At 44.9% G+C, this 27,418-nt stretch overlaps 1 protein-coding gene across 1 annotated transcript in view; it reads left to right on the top strand.

Annotated features, from left to right (window-relative positions):
• The window catches only part of WDR7 (WD repeat domain 7), a 241,548-nt gene that overhangs the window by 168,524 nt on the left and 45,606 nt on the right, over positions 1 to 27,418 (top strand). The window contains exons 23-25 of the mRNA XM_056848181.1: positions 4,149 to 4,298; positions 8,194 to 8,276; positions 19,551 to 19,650. Of these exons, the coding sequence (XP_056704159.1) occupies positions 4,149 to 4,298; positions 8,194 to 8,276; positions 19,551 to 19,650 (333 nt within the window). The remainder of the gene's footprint in view (positions 1 to 4,148; positions 4,299 to 8,193; positions 8,277 to 19,550; positions 19,651 to 27,418) is intronic.

The following is a 27,418-nucleotide window of genomic DNA, read 5'->3' as shown; positions in this document are numbered from 1 at the left end:
CCCCTTGAAAACCCTACAGGGTTGCTGTAAGTCAGCTGTGACTTTTCACCACCAGAACCAACGGGTTGAAATTAAATCAAAAGAGTTTCCGTCTAGACATTAGGAAAAAATTTCTAACAGATAGAGCTGTTCCTCGGTGGAACAGGCTTCCTCAGGAGGTGGTGAGCTCTCCTTTCCTGGAGGTTTTTAGGAAGATGTTAGATGGCCATCTGTCAGCAATGCTGATTCTATGACCTTAAGCAGATGATGAGAGGGAGGGCATCTTGGCCATCTTCTGGGCATAGAGTAGGGGTCCCTGGGGATGTGGGGGGGGGGGAGGTGTGAATTTCCTACATTGTGCAGGGGGTTGGACTGGATGACCTGGTGGTCCCTTCCAATTCTATGATTCTACCATCAACTCTACACAGGATTGCACCATGAGAGAAGCAAAGTATCAGTTTTCATTTTAAAATTATAATTTATAACCCAAGAATATGAAGAGAATAGTGTAGCAATGCCACCCAGAAGTGTTTTAAAACCAAAAAGTCAGCATGAAGAACCTCAGATGTATTCCCGTAACTTGTGGCTTCCCGCTTCTCATGTTTGCAGATCACATTTAGGATGCTGAACTGTGTAGTTTGGCAGCGCATCACCCTTTCTGGCATTGTCCTGTTGAGGACTCTTCAGATTAATCAATATGGAATAGGGAGTTATGAAAACTGCCCCATAAACATGCATTTAAAATAATAAAATTTAATATGGTGTTGCTCTTTTTTTTTAATAACCATTCGACTGGAATGAAAAGGATTGCCAACAAACATTAAATTCTTGCTAATCTACATTGACTCACCTTGAGAATCCACTTAGAAGCGCATTATTGTTTCAATGTGAGTTGCTTGTTTTGATACTAGGGTGGAGAGAAGTTATTTCAATTCCTGATTAATTTATGCAGAATAGAGATGCTTATTCTTGTCAGCTTCTTTTGATTTTTATCACATATATGTTGCAATTGAGAAGTTTCAAAGTAGAACCCTCTGGTAATGCTGAGTACTTGGGACAAATAGTCAGTACTGATTAGATTGTGTGGTTGTAGTGGTTAAGAGCAGTGGTTTGGAGCAGTGGACTCTGATCTGGAGAACCGGGTTTGATTTTCCACTCCTCCACATGAGTGGTGGAGGAGAATCTGGTGAACTGGATTTGTTTCCCACTCCTACACACGAAGCCAGCTGGGTAACCTTGGGCTAGTCACACTCTCTCAGCCCCACCTACCTCACAGGGTGTCTGTTGTGGGGAGAGGAAGGGAAGGTGATTGTAAGCCAATTTGATTCTCCCCTAAGTGGTAGAGAAAGTTGGCATATAAAAACCAACTCTTATTATCATTATCATTATATTGTCGAAGGCTTTCACGGTCAGAGTTCATTGGTTCTTGTAGGTTATCCGGGCTGGGTAACCGTGGTCTTGGAGTTTTCTTTCCTGACGTTTCGCCAGCAACTGTGGCAGGCATCTTCAGAGTAGTAACACTGAAGGACAGTGTCTCTCAGTGTCAAGGGTGTAGGAAGAGTAATATATAGTCAGAAAGGGGTTGGGTTTGAGCTGAGTATTGTCCTGCAAAAGTAATGTGCTAATCATTGTCCTGTAAGCATCAAGATAATGTGCTAATGAGGGTATGTTAATATGGAGGGTATGTTAATATGGAACCATTGTATCCTGAAATGATCTGTTAATGTGTGTAATCCAAAACTAATCTGCATGGCTATTGTTGAATGTTGTCTTTGTTAGTCTGGAGGTTTTTTAGAACAGGAAGCCAAGCCAAACTTCACGAGCTAACCGCATTTATGACCATCTAGAACGGGTTCTCTTACGAGAGAGAATTCACACTACCCGCAGAGAACTTGCTGCCACAGACAAGGAGTTGTTTTCCTTACATATCAATACTAGCCACAAAATGAGAAGCCATGATTGGGACAAGATTGATAATCTCACCTACAGAAAAATGGAACAGGGGTTAACCAGCCATACTTCCAGACAGAAGCAAAAGTTTAACAAATTACAGGAAAGAAGACAGACCAGTCCAAAACTTGACAACAAACGGAGAAATCAGCAGTGGCTGAACATGGACTGACACAAACAGGACACAGGGTCTTATTCCAAGACACTGAAAGACTGGACAATTCTACCAACTATTTTGTCAGGTTGCACAGAGAAGCCATTGAAATTCATAAACATCAGCACAACTTTAACAGAAAAGAGGAGAGTTTAAGAATGAATAAGGCTTGGCTTCCTGTTCTAAAAAACCTCCAGACTAACAAAGACAACATTCAACAATAGCCATGCAGATTAGCTTGGGATTACACACATTAACAGATCACTTCAGGATACAATGGTTCCATATTAACATACCATACCCTCATTAGCACATTATCTTGATACTTACAGGACAATGATTAGCACATTACTTTTGCAGGACAATACTCAGCTCAAACCCAACCCCTTTCTGACTATATATTACTCTTCCTACACCCTTGACACTGAGAGACATTATCATTATCATTATTATTATTATCCGGAAAGCTCTTCCAACTCTAGACTGTAGTAGGGAAAGTTAATGTGAATAATTTGCAAGAAGATAAACTGAAAATCCACTGAAAACTCTGTGTGTGTGTGTGTTTGTGTGTGTGTGTACACACATGTAACAAATCATTTTTCATAGGTCAATTTTATTTTACCGTCAAGTCACATCGGACTTATGTTGACCCCTTGGTGGGGTTTTCAAGGCAAGAGACGTTTGGAGGTAGTTTGCCATCGCCGTCGAGCTAGCTTTTTCACTCTGTCTGGTCCAATTCCGCATCGTACCACAGCCCTCAGCCAGTGTGGCTTTTGTATGTGCAGGTCCCATGGTCCCCAGCACTCCAGTGGTCAAAGTGGACTCCTCCTTTTTTCAGCAGCGGAAAAACCAGCTGTTTTTGACCCTGTCATTATTGTTAGGTTATAGTTTTGATTTGCCTTGCATTTGATTCCACCAGCCTTCCAGTTTTAATTAAGCCAATTATCAAAATGAATTTTGGAATTGCACAATTGGCCACAGCTTTTGGCAACTGGGATATATTATTATTATAATTAGATATCAAATTTATGTCCCTCTTTCTGCCCTTATATACCGTATATACCCGTGTATAAGCCGACCCGGGTATAAGCCGAGGTGCCTAATTTCTCCCCAAAAATGGGGAAAAATTAGGCACCCGCGTATAAGCCGAGGGTCGGCTTATAACCCCTCCCCCCCAAAGACTTACCTTCTGGGCTCCTGGCGGCGGGAAGCGGCGGATCCGGCGGGGGCGGCGGAGCGCCCTCCCCGCGGCCGCAGCAGGCCTCTGAAGGCCGCTCCCGGACGGGAGAAGGCGGCGGGGGCGGCAGAGCGCCCTCCCCGCGGCCGCAGAGGGCCTCTAGAGGCCTCTCCCGGCCGGGAGAAGGCGGCAGGGGCGGCGGAGCACCCTCCCTGCGGCCGCAGGGGGGCTCTGGAGGCCGCTCCCGGCCTGGAAAAGATGGCGGTGGTAAGTTCCCCCCTCCCTCCTCCCTCCTCCTTCCCCCCTCTACCGTATTGACCCGCGTATAAGCCGAGGCCGGCTTTTTCAGCCCTTTTTTTGGGCTGAAAAACTCGGCTTATACGCGAGTATATACGGTATGTGTGTGTGTGTGCATGTCACAGATTAATGAACATAGGTTAAATGGCTAAATCACAGTACAAAAGGGAATCTTGAATCAAATCCCATCATAATTTCTTCTTGCTCAGTGTTTTAGTCATAGCGGGGTGGATCCTACCCCCGCCACCCTGTGTATTTATTTATTTAAATATTTATACACCGCTTTCCCTTTTTGTTCATGTTTGATGCCTTCCCCCCACTTAAGTGGCTCTTCCATTGGAGAAAGAGCCAATTAATGTGGAGGAAGGCTCCTTGGAAGATGGCTGGATCCACCCCATTAGATTAGTGCTCATGCACGCTGGCAAGTAAAGATAAGGCCTGAACTCATTGAATACGTATTAATCTGAGCATAGTTCAGAATTTCTTTCAAAGGAGAAATGAGAGACTGCTGCTGCATTGGCACCGCTCCGCAGAGCAATTTGGATGGGAATAATTTTATAGGCGTTCCTGATAACTTTCCTGTTCTCGTAGGTCCACAGGCACACGGCTCTTCAAGCAAACACCCAGTCTCAGCAGAACGTTCACACCACGACCTTGGCTCGGGCCAAGGGAGAGATTCTGAGGATCGTTGAAATACTTATTGAAAAGATGCCCACCGATGTTGCGGAGCTCATTGTAGAGGTGAGGCTTGTCTTTTATCACCCCCGGACGTATTTCTGATCAGGTTCATGGGCCTGAAAATTCCACAGGGCTTTTGGACACTGTAAGGGTTTATTTTTTTACTCGTGTTTAGAAAATTAAACCAGTGCCTTTTCCGTGGCCCATGTGGTACACATGAACACATGAAGCTGCCTTATACTGAATCAGACCCCCGATCCATCAAAGTCAATATTGTCTGCTCAGACCGGCAGCGACTCTTCAAGGTCTCAGGCAGAGGTCTTTCACATCACCTACTTGCCTAGTCCCTTTAACTGGAGATGCCGGGGATTGAACCTGGGACCTTCTGCATGCCAAGCAGATGCTCTACCACTGAGCCACAGCCCCTCCCCTAATGGTAGTAGAACAAATCGCTGGTTTCACAGGGCTTTCTAAGGAGGTTAAATGCTAGGTACAGTAATGTTTGAAGAGCTCTGTGGCGCAGAGTGGTAAGCTGCAGTACTGTAGTCCAAGCTCTGCTCACGACCTGAGTTTGATCCCAACAGAAGTTGGTTTCAGGTAGCCAGCTCAAGGTTGACTCAGCCTTCCATCCTTCCAAGGTCGGTAAAATGAGTACCCATCTTGCTGGGGGTAAAGGGAAGATGACTGGGGAAGGCACTGGCAAACCACTTCATAAGCAAAGTCTGCCTTGGAAATGTCGGGATGTAACGTCACCCCATGGGTCAGGAATGACCCGGTGCTTGCACAGGGGACCTTTACCTTTACAGTAATGTTCAGGGCAGGTTAATTTAATAGCTTGTTGCTTTTATATTGATAGCTTATTTTAATTGTATGCCACCTTGAGCAAGACTCCGACAAGGCAACACAGAAATCTCTAAATTAAATAATTAAATAGCCTGACCGTGAAATGACTTGGTCTGGTCTGCATAATATGCTTGTGGAATTAAAATTTAAGCTATATTGGTCTCCCCCCACACACACACTCCAAAAACAGCAGTTTCTCCTGGAGTCTTAAGTTTTCATGAGTTTGAGGAGGCTGGCTTCTCTACCTTACTCACCTTTTTGCACTTTTAGTGATCTTTATCTGCTCTCAATGTCCCATCCCTTCTGGAGCATAATTTTGTCCTCATCAGGCTGGATTTTAGAAGATTTCCCCCCTTAATTTATGAAGACCTTTTCCCGCATGTCTGGGGACTCGCCCAAGTAGGTGGAAAACCCTGCCTTGTCTGTGGGTAGCCCCCTCGTGTGGCTTTTGTTATCCACACAGGGGCAGCTGGTTTACTGTTGGGAGCCATCGTGGTGCAGTGGTTAAGAGCGGTGAACTCTGATCTGGAGAACCAGGTTCGATTCCCCACTCCTCCACGTGAGATGTGGACGCCAATCTGGTGAACTGGATTTGTTTCCCCACTCCTATGCATGAAGCCAGCTGGGCGATCTTGGGCTAGTCACAGCTCTCTCGGCCCCACCTACCTCACAGGGAGTCTTCTCCTTCTCCTTCTTCTTCTATAGTATCTGCCCATATAGTATCTGATTAACAAATGTTTATATAGATGTTGTATAACTAATGCCAATAAAGGCTTCGTATTCATATTCGTAATACCACAGGAATGAACAAATCTTTGATCAAGTCTAACATTATGTTACGTAGAAATTGTTTGTATCCTAACAGTAGCCTTTCACGATCCTTGTGCTATATAGTATCCTGGCCACAAAGCTTCGACGTCATCTACCTACTGTGGCTGTTACTCAGCCAGACACCATCTCCATACGATATCCTCATTGCTGCCATAACGGTGTTAAGTTGTTTGCCACGTTGTACTCCTTGTTTCATCTGGAGAGGCCTCTCATCTTTGCCAGTCGTGTAAGCACTGGGTGCGTGGCAGTTCCCTGTGTTATGGAAGTGTCATATGGCAACTGGCTGTACATAGGGTTGCCAAACTCCAGGTACTAGCTGGAGATCTCCTGCTATTACAACTGATCTCCAGCCAATAGAGATCAGTTCACCTGGAGAAAATGGCTGCTTTGGCAATTGGACTCTGTGGCATTGAAGTCCCTCTCCTCCCCAAACTCCGCCCTCATCAGGCTCTGCTCCAAAAACCTGCCACCTGTGACGAAGAGGGACCTAGCAACCCTAGCTGTACACATTAAAGATCAGAGGCGGGAGATGAATAACCTCAAAGAAAAAATGTTGAGCAGCCTCTGTGCGAAAGACCTAACATGTATCTTGGCTCTTTAGCATATCGCAGGATCACATTAATCGCTCTTTGAGATCCTCATATTTGTCTTACTGCGATTCAAATGAAAACGCTCGCTCGGAATCCAACCTAAGGGCTTAAAGTTCACAATCCTGTCCCCCGCACATATATCTCAGGTGTCCCTTAGGGCTTGTTTGCACAAGTAATTAGCTGTAGGCCAGTGCCCAGGTGAAGTAGATTTAGTGCACATCTGACCTGCATTGTATTCACCGAAAGCACCTGGGAATCTGCGTAGGCCTGGTTAAAATTGTGCTATTTTGAAAGGAGAGGGAAGGTGGCCTTTCTATAACTGACAGCGTTTTCTCGGCAGGCGTAGTTGTTGCGTGTGGACCGAGGTCGTCGGCCCTTGCGGCCTTTGTTGCCTGTCCCCTTGTTGCCTTTGTCAACAAGATGAAGCACCCACTGAACCCATTTTTCCGCTTTGTTCGCTGTTTCAGCATGGCGGGAGCATATGGCTGTAATTGTGTGTACAGGGAAAGATTGAAGGCTGGACAAAATGGGAGGCAAATGGGGCAAAGGTGTCCAGAGCAGAAGCAAGAGAATGACTTATCAAAAGCAAAGATGTTAGAAAGGGCAGCCAGAAGGGGAGGTGGTTGAGGAGGCCAGGAGATAAGAGAAATGGATCAGAGTTTTCATGGAGGGCAGCGGAGCTAGGAAAAGGTGAATCAGATTTGAAGGAGGTAGAGAAGAGAATGAGTAGCATTTAGGACAAGATAAAAAAACTCTATAATGTGGGGCTATCAGGAAGTCAAAGTATGTTGGAAGAGATTGTGGTAGCGTTAAACCTAGGTATAAAGGTGAACATACTCTCCGTGCTCTTATCGTATTGCTTCTAAAATCCAGTTTTTGCGAGCAGCTCAAGATTAAAGAGCCACTGATGACCCCAGGTCTTTTAAAACATGGAGAGACATTCCTGAAATCTGAATACGACTTTTGAGATTTATCTTTTTATTATATGATATTAATACAAATAAAACATGAAAAACAAACAGAACTGAGATTACTACAAAAAAGCAGAAGGTCTCTTACTAATGATTCCTTTGCAGATAGCATAAGAAACATAAGGTAGAATAGGAAACATATCATTACTTGGAAAAAACCATTTCATTATTTGGGGAGGGACTGTGGCTCAGTGGTAGAGCATCTGCTCAGGTCCCAGGTTCAATCCCTGGCATCTCCAGTTAAAGGGACCAGGCAAGCAGGTGATGTGAAAGACCTTTGAGACCCTGGAGAGCTGCTGCCAGTCTGAGTAGACAGTACTGACTTTGATGGACCAAGGGTCTGATTCAGTATAAGGCAGCTCCATGTGCTTTCATGTGTTCAGAATTATAGATTCAATAGTAAATACTGAAATAAACAATATGTGATAAGCTAGATGATTAAATGATGCCAATCGCCAGACTATTTCTATTGGTCCCTCCATGATAAAAACTATGAAGGAATCATGGGAGGTGGAAATCAACGGCAGTACTTAGGAAGAGAGAGCAACCTGCCGAAAATCAGATGGATCATCTAAAAGACTTTTAGAATCCAGAAGTAGTAAGGGAGATGGGGGAAAGTTTGATGGGAATAGGGAATCACGCATTAAAGGGGTCTAAGAAATGCTGTGAAATAGTTTTTTGTGCGTAATTACAAATTAGCCATGCTTTACCTTTTACACTCAGGTTATGGACATCCTCATGTACTGCCTGGAAGGCTCGCTGGTCAAGAAGAAAGGTCTTCAGGAGTGCTTTCCGGCCATCTGCAGGTAGGAAGGACAGAAAACTGGAAATGTGAATATGAAGATTGGCGATAGGCTGGTTTCAGTGTCTTTCAATGATTCCTAGAGCTGCCCTACGCCACTTAAGCTTTTTAACCGGAAGTGACGTGACCTGGAGCCAGCTTCTGTCTCTCCCCCCACACACACACACATATACACACACTGCTCATACAAACAGTGCAGAGATTCAATTCAGGGCTGGCTGCAAGCTCACTGGCAGCACACAGTTGCGGAAGACATAACACAGGAGTCGCAAGCAGTAGCACCTGGTCAGATGTTTCTGTATTTCCTGGAACTGTACCCTGTTGTGCCCCTATCCTTCACATATTGTGAAAGTTCAGCTGTTATAGCTGTTATAGCCAGTGTGATATAGTGGTTAAGAGCAGTGGTTTGGAGTGCTGGACTCTGATCTGGAGAACCGGGTTCGATTCCCCACTCCTCCACATGAGTAGCAGACGCTAATCTGGTGAACCGGGTTGGTCTCCCCACTCTTCCACATGAAGCCAGCTGGGTGACCTTGGGCCAGTCACAGTTCTCTCCGAACCCTCTCAGCCCTACCTACCTCACAGGGTGTCTGTTATAGGGAGGGGAAGGGAAGGGGATTGTAAGCTGGTTTGATTCTTCCTTAAGTAGTAGAGAAAGTCGGCATATAAAACCCAACTCCTCCTCCTCCTTCTTCCTATATTTTGCTTTCAAATACTTCCCCTATCATTTGTTTGTGTGGGAAAGAGAATGCAGATGTGGTCAGGCACTGATGTTTTCCAGCAGCAGTCAGATCCAGCGAGCGCTTGATAATGCACATCTTTTAAATCCATGTGTGTTTACAGGAAAATGCATGTGCTTTTATTCATATTAAGCAGCAGCATTTCTGTTGGTCATTGTTTGAAATTAATAGCTACCTCCCACGTGTCCTGTTCACGAGTTTTCATTAGAAATCAAATTGCCTTCTAGTGTAACTTGTTAAAGCAACGAAAGGCAGCTGACTCAGTTTCAGTTATCACAGCATCTAACAGTCTTGACTTTTATTTAATTTTCTTGGCCTTGTGGATGTGCAGAAATTATTTAAAGTGTGTGGTCAGCTTCAGATTTTTTTTTTTTTTAAAGATCCTGAGCGGGTGATCTGGGGCCGCAGAAAATTTCACACGCTTCCAAACGTCTGCCAGCACTACTCTACTGTAGGCCTTTCTTGTGAAATAGGAATGAAACAATCTTACTGGGCCAGGTCAAAGGCTCAGCTCTCTATTTCCAGTAGTGGTCATTCAGACAGCAGTCACAAGGAGGACATGATAGTGGAGGCTTCTAGTACTTGTTCCCACTATTTCAAAAGAATTCCCAAGAACTGGTCCGTTGAAAGAACAATCTGTGCTTCTGCTCCCTCTATTTTTGTTTATAACCCCTCCTAACCTCTAAGCAGGTCAGAGAAGAGAACATACAGTTCTCTTCTCCTTTCCTCTTAATCAACAAAGATGGTGAGGGGTCTGGAGACCAAGTCCTATGAGGAAAGGCTGAAGGAGCTTGGTATGTTTAGCCTGAAGAGGAGAAGACTGAGAGGGGATATGATAACCATCTTCAAGTACTTGAAGGGCTGCCATAAAGAGGAGGGTGCCAAGTTGTTTTCTGTTGCCCTGGAAGGTCGGACCAGAACCAACGGGTTGAAATTAAATCAAAACAGTTTCCAACAGGAAGGAAATTTTTTCCAACAGTTAGAGCGGGTCCTCAGTGGAACAGGCTTCCTCGGGAGGTGGTGAGCTCTCCTTCCCTGGAGGTCTTTAAGCAGAAGCTAGACGGCCATCTGTCTGCAGTGCTGCTTCTATGACCTTAGGCAGATCATGAGAGGGAGGGCATCTTGGGCATCTTCTGGGCATGGTCACTGGGTGTGTGTGGGGGAGGTAGTTATGAATTTCCTGCATTGGCCAGGGGGTTGGACTAGATGACCCTGGTGGTCCCTTCCAACTCTATGATTCTATTATTCTAATCTCACAATGATCCTACAAGGTAGTTAGCTTTGAGAGATGGGGACTGGTTTGAAGTCGTCATGTGAACTTCATGGCTGAGCAGTGGTTTGAACCCAAGTCTGCCGAGTGTAGGAGAGCCTGATTTGTTCTTTTCAAAATTCCAAATACTGTGTCTCAAGGTTTGACTTGAGGGAGGGGCCATGTTTCAGTGACAGAGCATCTGCTTGGCATGCACAAGGTCCCAAGTTCATTCTCTGGCATCTTCAATAAAAATAAGTCTTGACCCTGCTACCGTAGAATCATAGTATCATAGAGTTGGAAGGGACCTCCAAGGTCATCTAGTCCAACCCCCTGTACAATGCAGGAAATCCCCACTCCCCCAATGACCCCTGCTCCATGCACAGAAGATAGCAAAAACAAAAAACAAAAACCCCTCCAGGATCCCTGACCAATGTGGCCTAAAGGAAAACCGCTTCCTGACCCCAAAGTGGCGATCGGCATTATCCTGGGCATGTAAGAAAAGTCCATGAGAGCCAAGCACTGACGCAATCCCTCCAGCATTGCTGTCAGATGGCCACGTAGCCTCTTCTTAAAAAACCTCCAAAGAAGGAGCGCCCGCCACCTCCCGAGGAAGCCTGTTCCACTGAGGAACCGCTCTAACTGTCAGGAAGTTTTCCCAGTCTCAGTAGACAATCCTAATTTCAATGGGCCAGTGGTCTGATTCGCCGTAAGGTGTCTTCAGCATGTTCATGTGATAGGCAGCAATTCCTTACACTTTCTTCCGTGAGCATCACGCTCCAGATACACGGATATAGCCTTAGGAGGAGTGACTTCTGTCAATGTGTAAAGGAACAATTAAGTATTTCCACAGGATATAACTGTCCCTGGTGATTTACACAATAAAGTGAAGTTGACAATGAAGTATTTGAAGTTTAAACTCATCTCAGGGTGGCGTAATAGTTCATGCAGCCCAGATAATTGCTGCAGGTACGTTTCACACAGTGGAAAGTAAAGCTTGAATGACATGCTCACGTCTTCGAAAAAATTTCCGGCATGGTGAAAACCTCATTCCAGTGGGGGCTCACGCATACATTATGCGCGGGTGATAAAAGTTGTGGCTGAGTTGCCCCTATTTTGCCACGGAAAACAAAAGTGTAACGCTGGGTACGCTGGCCGTTGCATCTGTCACATGCAGTTACAAAAAAAGCCAAACTCTTTCTGCAGCTGGTGGGCTGAAAGGACCTGGGGAGCAATTTTAATGTAGCGAGCCGTAAAACCAAGGAAGAAAATGCACCTTACAGGAGTGTCACTAAAAATTTCCCCCGTTCATTACATACTTGAGATGTAAATACAGCAGCAAAGACAAGCTGGGGAATTAATGCCTGAGAAATTCCCTCTCCTGGAGGCGTCTTTAATAGAGACGCATTGCCTTTTAAATTGTGTTAAATAGCATGCGTTATATCTTACTGTATGTAATTATGGCTACTATAAAAATGATACAGCCTTCTACTAATGTCAGGGCTGCTTTCAGACCAGGGATAAAAATTTCCTATGATTTTGCTTTGTAACTCTGGAGGGAATCCAAATGGGAGAACGTAGATACAGCCTTGTTACTATACTTTTCAATATCATACACTGATGTGCTGATCTAATGACTAGAGGATTCATTCACTTTTGCCGCTTGGCATTATGATTATTGTAATAATTATTTATTGTTTTGTTGAATCACTGTTATCTTCTCAGTGAGCTGTGGAGGCCGGTACCAGTTATCTTTGTAGCCAGCATGGTGTAGTGGTTAAGAGCAGTGTTTGGAGCGGTGGACTCTGATCTGAAGAACTGGGTTTGATTCCCCCACTCCTCCACATGAGCAGCGGAGGCTTATCTGGTGAACCGGGTTGGTTTCCCTGCTCCTCCACATGAAGCCAGCTGGGTGACCTTGGGCTACTCACAGTTCTCTTAGAGCTCTCTCAGCCCCATCTACCTCACAGGGTGTCTGTTGTGGGGAGGGGAAGGGAAGGTGATTGTAAGCTGGTTTGAGTCTTCCTTAAGTGGTAGAGAGAGAGTCAGCATATTAAAAACCAACTCTTCTTTTCTGTTTTCACTAAGAGGTCTGAGACATAACCAGCCTCACCAAGAGGATAGATCAGGGGTTCCCAGGGCAGTGTCCAGGGGCCCCATACCATCCACCACCACCTTTCTTGCCACCCACCAAGTGTTTTTAGGAAGTGGGCAGGGCTCTTGCTTAGCAGGGCTCCTAATTGGCCACTGTAGATGAGATCAGCTATGCAGATTAAAATAACATTGGTTCAGTGGCAGCTGCCACCACACTTTGTTTTATAATCTCACCCCTCTTTCCTAGTGTATTTATAATTACTCCTCTTCTCCTCTGCACTTGGGCTCGCCCTGCACGTATGGCTCTTGTGGCAGCCATTTTGTGTAAGGTTGCCAGCTCCAGAGGTATATTTTGTATGTCAAAACCAAAATGCACGTTTGCAAAAGAGTTGAGTCGCGTTGCAAAAATATGTGAGTCTACTTTTGGAAGCTCAATCCTTTCCCCTTAATAAGCTCAACGATCTTGTTTTAGCAGGGATACGTTACCAAATATGGCATCTTTAGACACACTCCACTTTTAATAAGTACACATAGCAAAGCCATGGGAGGCGTCAAAAATGTCTTTAAAAAAAAAACCTCATGCATGTTGCAGAAATCCAATTGGCCCCAATTCCTCGGCATTTCTTTTTATTATTTATAAAAGTGCTATTATTAATATCAAGATGTGCACTTCCAGCCAGAAGACAGTCAGCCAGTGCAAACCTCATTTAATTTGTGCCACCAATGGAAAGACTCGGTTCCATTGGTATTGTAATTTCTATAGAAGAAGAAGAGTTGATTTTATACCCCGATTTTCTCTACTTAAGGGAGACTGAAACTGGTTTACAATCTCCTCCCCTTCCCCTCCCCACAACAGACACCTTGTGAGGTAGGTGAGGCTGAGAGAGTTCAGGGAGAGCTGTGACTAGCCCAAGGTCACCCAGCAGGCTTCATGTGGAGGAGTGGGGAAACCAACCCAGTTCTCCAGATTAGAGTCCACCGCTCATGTGGAGGAGTGGGGAAACCAACCAGATTAGAGTCCACCGCTCATGTGGAGGAGTGGGGAATCAAACCCGGTTCCCCAGATTAGAGTCCACTGCTCTTAACCACTACACCACGCTGGCTGTACACTGGGGAGGACAGTTGTTTGACTACTGTTTTGAGCCATTTGATGCATGGAATTTTGTGGATTTACAGTCTTCCAGTACTTTCCAGTTTTCTTGTGCTAGCTCACTCTGTATTCTCTTAGCCTATTATAACTCTAGATACAAATACTACACGCTCAAAACAATAAAATAATACTAGTAATTGTATTAGGCATAGGGTAATGTCGCTCTTGACATTTTGAAAATTTTACGGATAGAAAGGCCTCCTTTTATTTTCTGAGATTGATATAGGGCTTAATTCTGCAAGATGTGTAAGGATGTGGTTACCTTTAAAGAATGACTATTGCTGAATTATGCTTATTAATGATCAGGATTAAAATTCAGTGAGTGCCATCTACGGGTAATTTCTGCCACTGAAGGCCAATTGAAATGAATGGGAACTGACGAAAATACCTCTCCCACTGCTTGCTTCTATGTGAAAGAGGAACCAGATGTGGTCAGCTGCAGGTGTTTTCCCATAGCAGTCAGATCCAGTTAGTGCACGCATCCCTCTGTGTTTTAATGGATCTTACACAGGTAAAGCGCTCAGTAGATTGTTCCCAATTCATCTATGTACTTTTGCTAAACTAAAGAGACTCCAATTATTTTACCAGCTACATTGCTGCCTTATCATTTGTAAAGAAAAAAATTAGGTTAGTTTGTTGGTTGCCATATTATATTCTGTATTTTTTGTTGGTTTTCCGGAGCATGGTACATTGTTCCCCGATTTCTTTTGAAGATACGGTGTGCGATCCAGTCTCACTTGCTGCAGCTTACTCCAAAAGGCACTAATTGGATTATTTTATGTATTCAAAATATTTGTTAGCCGCCTTTCTTCCTACGGAGCTCAAGGAGACTTACAATACTCGTAACAGTTGAAGCATGCCTGCAAGAGCACAGATAGGGGAAATGCAAGTCTACCCCTGCTCTAGCGCGGTGCAGTTGTTAAGAGCGGTGGTTTGGAGCGGCAGACTCTGATCTGGAGAACCAGGTTTGATTCCGCACTCCTCCACATAAGCGGCAGACTCTAATCTGGTGAACTGGGTTGGTTTCCCCTACGCATGAAGCTAGCTGGGTGACCTTGGAAGACAGCTCTCTTAGAGCTCTCTCAGCCCCACCTACCACACAGGGCATCTGTTGTGGGGAGGGGAAGGGAAGGTTATTGTAAGCCTGTTTGATTCTTCCTTAAGTGGTAGAGAAAGTCAGCATATAAAAACCAACTCTTCTTCTTGCTCTTGTTCACATATATTTAGAAATGCATTAAATGCTTTGATAGCTCTCACCAGAAAACAGAAACGGATACTGTTGAATACGGTCAAAATTCTATTTATGGTCCCTGGTTTGCTTGGTTGTTGTTTTTGCTTTGTTGCAAGCATTTACAGACATAAGATGAGCACACTTTAGGAACTATCTGTTTCAAAGCGAAGAAGAAGAATAAGAATTGGTTTTTATATGCCGACTTTCTCTACCACTTAAGGGAGACTCAAACCGGCTTACAATCACCTTCCCCTCCCCACAACAGACACCCTATGAGGTAGGTGAAGCTGAGAGAATGTGACTTGCCCAAGGTCACCCAGCTGGCTTCATGTGTAGGAGTGGGGAAACACATCCAGTTCACCAGATTAGCCTCCGCTGCTCATGTGGAGGAGTGGGGAATCAAACCCGGTTCTCCAGATCAGAGTCCACTGTTCCAAACCACCACTCTAAGCCACTACACCATGCTGGCTGCATAGCAATGCAACAACTGCAAGGCTGTAGAGGATTATAAAATGGTTGTTTTCACATGTGACAGTGTGCTGATACCATTGCAGGCAAACATAGCTAAAGCATAGTAAGGAGGTTAAGAAGAAGAGTTGGTTTTTATATGCCGACTTTCTCTACCACTTAAGGAAGAATCAAACCGGCTTACAATCACCTTCCCTTCCCCTTCCTATAACAGACACCCTGTGAGGTAGGTGGGGCTGAGAGAGCTCTAAGAGAGCTGTGACTACCCTAGGTCACTAAGCTGGCTTCATGTGGAGGAGTGGGGAAACCAACCCAGTTTGCCAGATTAGCCTCCGCCGCTCATGTGGAGGAGTGGGGAATCAAACCCGGTTCTCCAGATCAGAGTCCACCGCTCCAAACCTCCACTCTTAACCACTACACCACGTTGGCTCTTAAGTTCTTTTGTTTGCATTCAGTGGCATCAGCACATAGATGATTCTTAACAGCTAGGCAACATCTTCATAGTTTGCAGCAACAGAAGGCAATGGTTTAAAATGATGCTGATATCATACTGCTGCCCTTGTACAAATCTATGGTGAGACCACACTTGGAATACTGTATACAGTTCTGCTCATGTGTGTGTGTGTAAAGTGCCGTCAAGTCACAGCCGACTTATGGCGACCCGTTTTAGGGTTTTCATGGCAAGAGACTAACAGAGGTGGTTTGCCAGTGCCTTCCTCTGCACAGCAACTCTGGTATTCCTTGGTGGTCTCCCATCCAAATACTAACCAGGGCCGACCCTGCTTAGCTTCTGAGATCTGACGAGATCAGGCTAGCCTGGGCCATCCAGGTCAGGGCACAGTTCTGCTCACCACACCTAAAAAAAGGATATTGCAGAGCTTGAGAAGGTGCAGAAAAAGGTAACCAAAATGATCAGGGGAAGAGCAGTTGAAACACTTAGGGCTTTTCAGCTTGGAAAGAAAGCAGTTAAGGGGAGACATGATAGAGGTCTATAAAATTATGCATGGTATGGAGAGAGTGGAGAGGGAGAAGCTTTCCCCCCTCTCTTATCATACTAGAATGCGGGGTCATCTGCTGAAGCTGGTGAGAGATTCAAAACTGATAAAAAGAAGTATTTCTTCATACAACACATAGTCAAATTGTGGAACTCATAGTTAAATTGTGGAACATAATTTGTATGTGAACAACCTACCAAAACCTCCAGGTGGTGGCAGGAGATCTCCTGCTATTAAACTGATCTCCAGCCAATAGAGATCAGATCACCTGGAGAAAATGGCCACTTTGGCAATTGGACTCTATGGCATTGAAGTCCCTCCCCTCTCCAAACCCTCCCCTCCTCAGGCTCCGCCCCTAAAATCTTCAGGTATTTCGCAACCCAGAGCTGGCAACCCTAACACTAGCCCATTGCTTTCATTTTTTTCCCCCTGCACACTTTGTTAGCTCGTTTGATAGAGAGTATAGATAAGGTGAAATTCTGCTAAATAAATTTCCTGGGCGTCTAAAAGCCTCTTCCTCAAAACAGATGCTAAACTGCTTGAATTGAAAACTAGAACAGAAATTAACTTTTCTGAATTTGAACTTTAGTGCTCTATCAGGATACTATTTTTTTAAGACGAGGAATGTATAAAACGGTGACTTAACAAACCCTGTTGGTTTTTCCAGAAGGGAAATCACAGATGCTTGCTAGTGGCTCTGTTTAATTTGTATGTGAACAACCTACCAAAAGCAATTGTTCCGTAATAGATTTTTAAACTACTAAAGTCGGCACTATAATTATGCACATAAATGGCCATTAGGTAGCACTCCAGTCAAGCAAGTTAATTCCTTTAAATACTGGAATTTTTTTTCTTTCCCAGGAAGTTGAAACTGTCAAATTGACTATATCCAGTGATCAAAGAAAGACAAAAAGCTCAAGGATTACTAGGTAATGGACAGGCTAGCCACCAATTATTCTCAGTTCCTTCATGGAACACATATTTGGGGTTCTGGCTGTACTGCTTCAAAAGAGAATACCTACAATAGCTTGGAGTTTTTTTTAGATGTTTTGTCAATTTTCCATTTCCCTCCCCTCCCCGTGTCATTTTTGAAGCTAAAAGCCTGTTTAAACTTACTTGGATTGTAAACTAAGTTTAAACAATTATAAACGTGGCTATTCAGACTAGGTGTAACTTTATGTGGATGGTTTTGATAGATGTGTGACGTGCTGACATGTCAGGTCTTAAATGTAGTTTCATATTATCATTTGGTTTTAATTATACTTGTGTTTGGCAATTATGGCTGGGAATGCTTGGCTGTGATTGACCTTTAGTAATGTAATTATTGTGTCTTGTAATAGCCAATTGGCTAAGCAATAAATCTGATCTTCAACTTGACTGTAAGCCATTTGTAAACTTCCAATGTGGATTTTCACAAACAAAGACTTAGGCATATGCTGAGAGGGGCAAATTATAGGAAGGAACTGTGTTTTAGTGGTAGAGCGTATATTAAGCCAGCACAAGGCTCCAAATGCAATCCCTGGCATATCCAGTTAAAAGATTTCAGATAGGAAGTGTTGGGAAAGACCTTTCACTGCCTGAGATTCTAAAGAATCATTGGCATTCAGAGGTTAGGTAGGTAGGTAAGGTAAAGGTAAAGGTCCCCTGTGCAAGCACTGGGTCATTCCTGACCCATGGGGTGACGTCACATCCTGACGTTTACTAGCCAGACTTTTGTTTACGGGGTAGGTTGCCAGTGCCTTCCCCAGTCATCTTCCCTTTACCCCCAGCAAGCTGGGTACTCATTTTACCGACCTCGGAAGGATGGAAGGCTGAGTCAACCTTGAGCTGGCTACCTGAAACCGACTTCCGTTGGGATCGAATTCAGGTCGTGAGCAGAGCTTGGACTGCAGTACTGCAGCTTACCACTCTGCGCCACAGGGCTCCTCGGACCAATGGTATAGGGCATGAAATATGAAGATGGGCTTTTTCCCATTTGAGTAGAAATGTGTTCAGAAAACGCCTTGCCTTCCACTAACTCCGCTGCCAAGTTTAAGGATTTTAAAAATGATCTCAGCACAGTTGTACTTTGGATTTCAAGAGCCAGCGTGGTGTAGTGGTGGTTTGGAGTGGTGGACTCTGATCTGGAGAACCGGGTTTGATTCCCCACTCCTCCACATGAATGGCGGAAGCTAATCTGGTGAAGTCGATTTGTTTCCCCACTCCTACAGGGAGTTCCACAATTTAACTATGTTGTGTGTTATTGTAAACTCTTCTAGTCCTACTCTCAATTTTCTGTTTAGTCAAGCCACAGCTACTTTAAATGGAGGCAGGCGAAAGCTGCAGTTCAATGTATTTAATCTTGTGTGCTAACAAAAGGTGAAATTCCCCCAGAAATGCCTCCCATGGAAGCCTGACTAGAGTGTGAATATTTCGCAGGTGACCCAACCAGGCTGAACTCGGCCAGCGTACGGCAGCTTGCTAGGTACCCAGACGAGTGAGCGCATGTGCATGCACAGAGTTTTTGCAGTCCCCACAAAACAGTCAAACCAGGAGGGTTGGGATGCACATGACGGGCTGATGTTGATAAATATTTGGTCGGGGGGGGGTGTTCATAAATTGTGCACAACTGCACAATTGCAAAACTGTGGTCCCTAAATGAACCTGCCTGAAAATCATATTGCCATATCCATTCCTGCTCTGGGCAGCCCAGAGGAAACGATTCCTTTCCCCTCGACCTTGATACGTACAATAAACCACCGCCACAAAACAACTTAGTATCCTTTTCATTTTGTTTCCTAGATTTTGTTCAAGCCTATTAAATAATTCTGCGCAGTTTTCTTATGGCCCCAGGCTTCAGAATCCCTCTTACAAAAAACCTTGCACTTCAGAATCACCTTTTCAACTTCGAGGCCTCCTCTATCCAGCACAGCCAAGAACAAAAGCCACTGGTCTTCGCATTGAAATCCATTCTTTCCCTTGATGCTTGCCAGAAGGCGCTTGCCCCCACCCCCAATACCAACCTACAGACAGAACGCCTCCGAGGAGGTAGGGAGATCATAGGCAGGGTCTTCTGTTTTGTTAGTTTAGAAATTATATCTTACCTCCCACTCCTAAAAAGGGCACTTGAGACTACAGCTCACAACACAAACAGATTGTAGTTTGTGTTGCAGCCCAGGATAGTTTTTTCCACATTGACCATGACATTTGTAGTGACTGAACTGTCATGCTTAAAATGGTGTCTTAGGACAGGGATGTACAACTAAAAATCTTTGCACCAGCGCTACTGAATAACATTTTAATGAAGTTTTACATCACGCACAGTCCAATCAAATCTCCTTTCCCCCCGCCTCTCTCTAATGTTCCTTTCAGGTTCTACATGGTCAGCTATTACGAGCGGAGTCACCGAATAGCAGTTGGATCTCGCTTGGGTTCAGTGGCCCTCTACGACATCCGGACTGGGAAATGTCAGGTAAATAAATCATTGTGATCTCATCTCTGCAAACTGCAGAAGTTATTGAAAGGAAAGCGACGAGCTCTCGCACCAGTTGACACGTCGAGTCTCTGCGACGTTATGGATAATGCTAAGGGGGATCAATAGTTTAATGAAGGACTCAATGTATATAGAGTCTTACTGTTTTCATTCGCTGCAACTGAATGGCGAGCACAGATGGATTAATAATAGCTGTCCAAAAAAGCTGTAACTCCTCACAAACTACCTTGGACATCCAGCCTGTTTCAGTGTTGGGTTTAAACGTCTGCCAATTTCCGCCTTTTTAGCAAAACTATGTGAGTGAAGTATTTAAAAAAATATGTAGAAACCAATGTTGTCATTTTTAATACTCAAGGGTTTGTCATGCAAGTGCAGTAGATAAAAAAAGAACTACTAATCACCACCAGTCCAATTAAGCTGCAGTCTGAAACACAGCAGTTAGGAGTATGCCTCACTGAACTCTGTGAAGCTTTCTTTTGAGTAAGTGTGCTCAAAGATCACACTGTAAATTTTAATGCAGGTAGTCACATTAACCCCTGATCTGGAAAGCCCAGGGTAGCCCGATTTCATCAGATCTCGGAATTTAAGCAGGGTCGGCCTTGGTTCGTACGGGCATACCTCGGAGATATTGCGGGTTGGGTTCCCGACCACTGCAATAAAGCAAGTAACGTGACTTATTTGGTTTCCCAATGCATGTAAAAATTATGTTTATACTATAGTTAAATTGTGGGACTTCCTGCCCCAGGATGTGGTGATGGCTGCCAACTTGGAAGGCTTTAAGAGGGGAGTGGACGTGTTCATGGAGGAGAGGGCTACCCATGACTACTAGTCAAAATTGATACTAGTCATGATGCATACCTGTTCTCTCCAGTATTCAGAGGAGCATGCCTAATATATTAGGTGCTGTGGAACACAGGCAGGATAATACTGCTGCAGTCATTTTGCTTGGTGGCTTCCTAGAGGCACCTGGTTGTCCACTGTGTGAAAAAACTGCAGGACTTGATGGACCTTGGTCTGATCCAGCGTGGCTTTCGTTATGTTCTTAGGTTCTTATACTGTAGTCTATCAAGTGTGTAATAGCATTATGTCTAAAAACCAATGTATATACCTCAATTAAAAATATTTTATTGCAAAAAAAATGCTAACCATCATCTGAACCTTCAGTTAGTCGTAATCTTTTTCTGATGACTGCTGATCAGCAATAAAACAAAGTGCAATAAAACGAGGTATGCCTGTACTCGAATGTGAGACCACCAAGAAAGTCCAGGATTGTTACACAGAGGCAGGCAGTGGCAAAACCACCTCTGTTTGTCTCCTGCCTTGAAAGCCCCACGGGGTCGTCATAAGTCAGCTGGGGCTTGATGTTGCTCCCCACCACCAGTCAAGCTAACAGGCCAATCCTAAACAGAGTTACAAACTTCTCAGTCCGCAGAAGGCAGTGAGCTGATTTCGTCCTTGTGCCAGTGTAGAGACGGCCAACCTTCCTAACCGTAAGAAAGAAATACCAATATCTAAACATGGCCAAGTCAGCAGCCTCTGCTGTTTTATTCCTCCCTTCCCAAACCTAAGGGGAGCTCTTCATTCAACTTTTTTTCAGGATTCCTGCCAACTCAAAGTAGCTCACATTTCTAGCAAGACAAGGGAGGTGGATCTAAGTTGAACTTCATTGGCTCTAAGTTGAATCTGAGGAGAAAAGGCAGATATAAATGTTTTAAAATCCTTTGGAGGTTTTTAAGCAGAGGCTTAGATGGCCATCTGTCAGCAATGCTGATTCTGTGAACTTAGGCAGATCATGAGAGGGATCGCCACTTTGGGGTCAGGAAGCAATTTTCCTCCAGGCCAAAATGGCCAGGGATCCTAGAGGGTTATTTTTGCCATCTTCTGGGCATGGAGCAGGAGTCACTGGGGTGTGTGAATACCTGGGGGTATTAAAAATCACACACTGGGGGTGTGAATCTCCTGCATTGTGCAGGAGGCTGGACTAGATTACCCTGGGGGTCCCTTCCAACTCTATGATTCTATGAATTGTAGTTTCAACATAGCTTTGTGTTCCAGATTTTGATACTGACCTATGAATTAAATTTATATTCACAAATAAGTTCAGTTTATCATATGAATGCATATTCTTCAGAAGAAGAGCTGTAGTTACCCATAGAAGCTTCCTCCAATGCTGACTGAGAAAGTGTAAAGGACAGCTCTGGTAAATGTTTTAGAATACCCGCTTCTTGAAGTGCTTCCTTCTTTCTCTTCTCTCCTTCCCACACTCACCCCAGTACTTGTCCTGGCAAGAAATAAAATACAGCTTCACATTTAGATGCCCTGTAGGAGAGAATTGTCCCATTTGCCAATTCATGTCCGAGGATGGCCTAGCTGTGATTTCTCTTCCGTTTCTGTTAGGTAAGCAAAGGGTTCATATCGAGGGATTCACAGCCCATTCCTGAGCCTTCGGCGACCAGGGATGGCATGGCCAAAGCGCCGCCTCCAGAACCGTTCCCTAGTCATCGAAAAGCTTTAAAAAGCCTTTTGAAGGTTTTTTTTTTTAAAGGGGGGGCATTTTGTCCCATTGAAAACAGCAAGGCTGCGCCAGCAACACAGTTCTCTCTGTCAGCGTACCCGGGGCAAAAGGGGTCAAGAAGCTGCCTACTGGCAGCTCCGCCCCTCGACACACCCCAGGAATGCCCCCCACCTGGGATGCCAGCGTGGGGCTTTGCAACAGTGGGATTCCAGTGGAAGGCCCAGCTAGTATCCCTGTGTGATGCTGCAGCAGCAGCACTGGGAGAATGGCTTCCAGGTCCCCCCTCCGGCATCCGTGCCACCCTGGATGGCATAAGTGGCATGGGTGCCTGCACAGGGGGCACGACCTGGCCTCCTAAAGACTTTCATCCTTTTGAGTCAGGAATGAAATCTCTGTTTAACTGCATTTGGTCCCTTCTATCACTGCTAAAGGTTCATTTTTTTTTTCATTTTTTGAAATGTGGATGGCAAAAACCCTAGAGTTCCAGAGTGTCAAAAGAATCTTTACACATTTTTACTCGAGCTTTTTATTTCTGTTTTGGGGGGGGACAGCACAATAAATTTTCAGTATGTGGACATGCTTGTATCCTAGATTCTCCCCCACACACACAAACACACCACCACCATCACAGTTTGCTTGCTAACATGTCTGCAGGGCAAACACTCTGATTCTTTTTTTTTCCATACCACTGGTTCTAGAAAGTGTGCCTCTACATTATGGATTCCAAAATGTGCTTTTAAAAATGTGTCTGTCTGCGAGTCTAAAGTAGCTGACGAAGGTCAGGGGTGTTGATGGACAGGCTGGTTAAGTGCTTACAGCTACATATCAGTATGAATGGTTGGATCTGCGATGGAAATCTTCCCTCTGGCTGGCTTTGCCCTTGGTTCAGTGGACGTGCTGCAGTATCCTTACCTTCCTGACTTTTTTGCCCTCTTTCTCCTAGAAACCTTTCAGGATGTGTTCTGCGAGCAGACAACCGGCAGTTTGAAAAAAGCAAATCATTGGCTTATAGTAGCACTTTTAACCCATATGGGCTTAGTTGTTTTTTTTACGTTGTGCTGTGATGCCATCTTTAAATCAGTACAGTGAAATCCAGGCACTGTAATTTAGGCGAAGGAGCCTCACAGCCTGTTTGGTTGGGATTCATGATGGTCCTAAGAGAGGGGCTCGTCCAAAGTATAGCGCCGCTCAGGTGTGTGGTCTGAGTTACGTGGCACTTCGATGCACTCCACTTTCTTTTCTGAGCCCGGTGTTGTGCGCCGTCGTGCATTCAGACAGCCGAACTAACCTTGGGCTGCATCACGATGTCACGGTAAGTGGCAGTTAAATTCCAATCGGAAACAAAAAGTGTGTTGTGGAGCTCGCACGACGGCCGGTTATTAAGATTCAACAAAGGTTTGTGGACCCCCAGAATTCATGGAACTTGCTACCGAGTATATTCAAACAGACAACGGCCCTGGCTTTAGCCAAGATAGCTAAATGGAGCCACTGAATTCCTTTTGAGTATCAGACACTCTATTGACCTGGATGGCCCAGGCTAGCCCAGTCTCGTCAGATTTCAGAAGTTAAGCAGGGTCAGCCCTGGTAAATTCTTGGATAGGAGGCCACCAAGGAAGTCCCAGGTTGCTACGCAGAGGCAGGCAATAGCAAACCACCTCTGTCTGTCTCTGTCTCTTGACCTCTACAGGGTCTCCATAAGCCAGCTGCAACTTGACACCACTTTCTACCACCACCAGATGCTGGAGGCAAACTGAGGAGGTCCATTGCCTTTATGCTCTGGTTGTAAGTGTCTGGGGGGCATCCGCCTGGCCAGCATTTGAAGTTGAGGGGGGACATGATTGCTCTATTAAAGTATTTGAAGGGCTGTCATTTAGAGGAGGGCAGCGAGCTGTTCCTGTTGGCAGCAGAGGATAGGACTCGCAACAATGGGTTTAAATTGCCGGCGGAGAGGTACTCTCCAGATATTAGGGAAACGTTTTTTACAGTTAGAGTTGTTTGACAGTGGAATCAGCTACCTAGGGAGGTGGTGAGCTCCCCCTCACTGGCAGTCTTCAAACAGCGATTGGACAAACACTTGTCAGGGATGCTCAAGGCTGATCCCGCACTGAGCAGGGGGTCGGACTAGATGGCCTGTATGGCCCCTTCCAATTCTATGATTCTTAGTAGGACTCTGGACTGGATGGGCCCTTGGGGCTGGTCTAGCAAAGCATTTTTTGTGTGTGCCAAGGTATGTCAACAAATCGGTGCTAGGAACTGGCTCCATCTTTGCACAGGAGTGGTCCCTTGAACTTGATCCTTCTGGTGCTGGGAAAGTTGGTCTCGTTGTGAAATAACTGCTTACTCCCATCTGAGGGCAAGTCCAGTCCCTTCCTATAAACAAGATTGGGCTTCAAGAAGGAGTTCCAGTGGCTGCCGTTTGACAAATGAATTCAATATGTTTGTAATTCATTATTTAGAAGCCTGGCGATTACAGGAGTTTGTTGGGTAACTGGTTAGCTACTGTTGGTCAGAAACACACAGTTCGTGCACTCGTAGGATCTCCTGAAACGTGGTTCCCGGTTGCCACCTTGAAAGTCTGCTGGAAGTCAGAGTGGCATGGGAGTTGCCTACAGAGGGGCCTAACGCACTCAGTATATACTACGTTTAAAAAAACGTGTTATCCAGGTTAGATCGCACCTCAGACCTCCCATTTTGGCTTGGAAATGCTTTGGAAGCGCCAGGCATCGTTTTTCCCCCAAAACACCTATACCACGATGTATTTCGTTATGTCGTTTCAAAACCGGCAATCCAAGGGGTGCATTCAGTTACATAGGCTATTCAGTTCTCCTCCCCTCTTTTTGCAACACCCAATGAAAAGCCTTTCTCCTCCCATCCCACCTTCCCCCTCCCCTCCCGTTTGTGTCCACCAATCATTATTGTGACTTAATTTGTGACTTAATTATTGTGACCACAAGTGCTTGTGGTCTTACAAAGGAACACGGGATTGTTGGAACATTAGATCAACCATTTGTATTTGTGCAGGGTCCCAATCAAACATTTCCCTCTTTTATTTGCTTGCGTCCTCCATTTTTTTTATTGCCATCTGCTTTTGCTATCGTTGGGTCAAAGGGAGGCTTGTTCGTTGAGACAAAGGGGAGGGGTAGAAGAGGATCCCAGATGGGACACGCTCCTTTTGATTGGTTTCTGCTTGGACTGTACCATCACTTAAACATGAGCGGGTGGATTGCATTGCCAAGCATTCCCCCCCCCCCATCACATTGGGGATTTGTCTGCTCTCTACCTAGCCTCAACGGGAATTTCATGTTTTTGGAGGAAAAAAACCCCTTTCTTAACCTCCAATCCACCACAGCGAGCATTCCTGGCAGCCTCTGGTAATTGGAGAAATAAAAGTGTACGCTTGCAAGCCCCCCCCCCTTATTTAAACCATGATAACTTCTAGTGCACCCCCTCCCCCAATCTCTAGGCAGAAGGACTTTCCCTATTCTGCTTCTGGGTCCCGATTGATTGCTAGACCCCTTTGTTTTCCCAACCACCCAACTTCTAGGGCACACTCCCCCCCCCCCATTAGTTTCACTAGTCGGTTACAATGCAATCTGATTAGAGAGTTCTCTGTGTGGTTTGTGTGCATGCGGGAACTAGAGGCGTCGGGGGAAAACGTGATGGAACCAACAATGATTTATAAGCCCGCAGCATATTTAGGGAAAGGGGTGTATGTATTTGTGGTGAACTTGCATTCCATTGGAAACCCTTAACTGAAAATTAGGGCGAGATTGACAGGCACAATTTGGGGGGGGGGGATATATCATTTTTGTTTCCAGCCTTCTACAAACTCAATTATTGTGTATTCTTCAACTTTAATGAGCCTATTTGAATTGTTGTGGTTCCTGCTCCCTCCCCTGTAATTTTCTTTCAATTGCAGTGTACACACTGGTGGTACTAGGGCTTTTTTAAAAATCCAAATTAGATATATCGGGGGGAAATAAACAAAATGTGGAGTCACTTTGACAAAATGGTACATTTCCTTCACTCATATTGAGAGACAGCGTGGTGTAGTGGTGAAGAGTGGTGGACTCTAATCTGGAGAACCGGGTTGGTTTCCTCACTCCTCCACATGAAGCCAGCTGGGTGATCTTGGGCTATTTACAGTTGTCTTAGAGCTCTCTCAGCCCCACCTACTTCACAGGGTGTCTGTTGTGTAGAGGGGAAGGGAAGCTGATTGTAAGCCACTTTGATTCTTCCATAAGTGGTAGAGAAAATCGGCATATAAAAAACAACTCTTCTTCTTCATATCGCCTTGTGTTTTTTTTTACCTGAGGTTTTGGGGGTGGAGCCTGAGGAGGGTGGGGTTTGGGGAGGGGAGGGACTGCCAATTGCCAAAGCGGCTATTTTCTCCAGGGGAACTGATCTCTATCCGCCGGAGATCAGTTGTAATAGTAGGAGATCTCCAGCTAGTACCTGGAGGTTGGCAACCCTATAAAAGGTTGACTTTATTAAGTATTTGCCTTTGATGCGACCTCCAAGATCTCTCTCTCTCTTTTTAAAAAATATGCTGTGGTTTAATTTGGGGTCTGCTTGACCTCCACACTCAATTATTAAAGTATGCTTTTTGCCTGGGCTGTAATCTGTTGCATTTTCAAAAGGCAAGTGTGAAAGTTACAGATACTCAGGTCATGGTCACTGAAATACTTAGTCTTTATATAGTGCTTGAAAGTGTTTGAATTGCTTCTCAGACCTTTCCAAATTAGTGCAAAAAACATATTTTAACAGGTATTGAGGTGACCTCATGCAGATTATGTCGCCTCTGCTGACTTCACATTTGCTGCTTCCCCCCACCCCACCCCCGAGGAGGGCAGGGAACCAGCCAAGGTAGGAGGCACAGACTGCGCTGAGATGCACCATATATGACCCCTCGAAAAGCTTATTATGGCTTTATTGCAGTGTCACTTACCCCCAAAATCAGCCCACAGCAGATGGGTGAATCGTAGAACATATCTGGTTGAACTTTAAGTTGATGATGGCTCAGCACTTTATTGTTGGCAGCACGGATCAGTTTGACCCAAGTTGTAATGGTGGATGTGAAAATTCTAGTTGCGCCTTTCTAAATGGCCCATTTGAAATTCCACTCCTACATATTTTATACTGTTGTTTTAATCCCTTGCGCTGAGGAGCATAGACTTGCTTTGAATATAAATTATTCTTTGGTTTGGAGCCAGCCAGCTATTTTTATTCAAT

Source organism: Euleptes europaea, chromosome 4 (assembly GCF_029931775.1).
Source record: "Euleptes europaea isolate rEulEur1 chromosome 4, rEulEur1.hap1, whole genome shotgun sequence".
Lineage (NCBI taxonomy): Eukaryota > Metazoa > Chordata > Lepidosauria > Squamata > Sphaerodactylidae > Euleptes > Euleptes europaea.
This window is presented reverse-complemented; position numbering and strand designations above follow the sequence as displayed.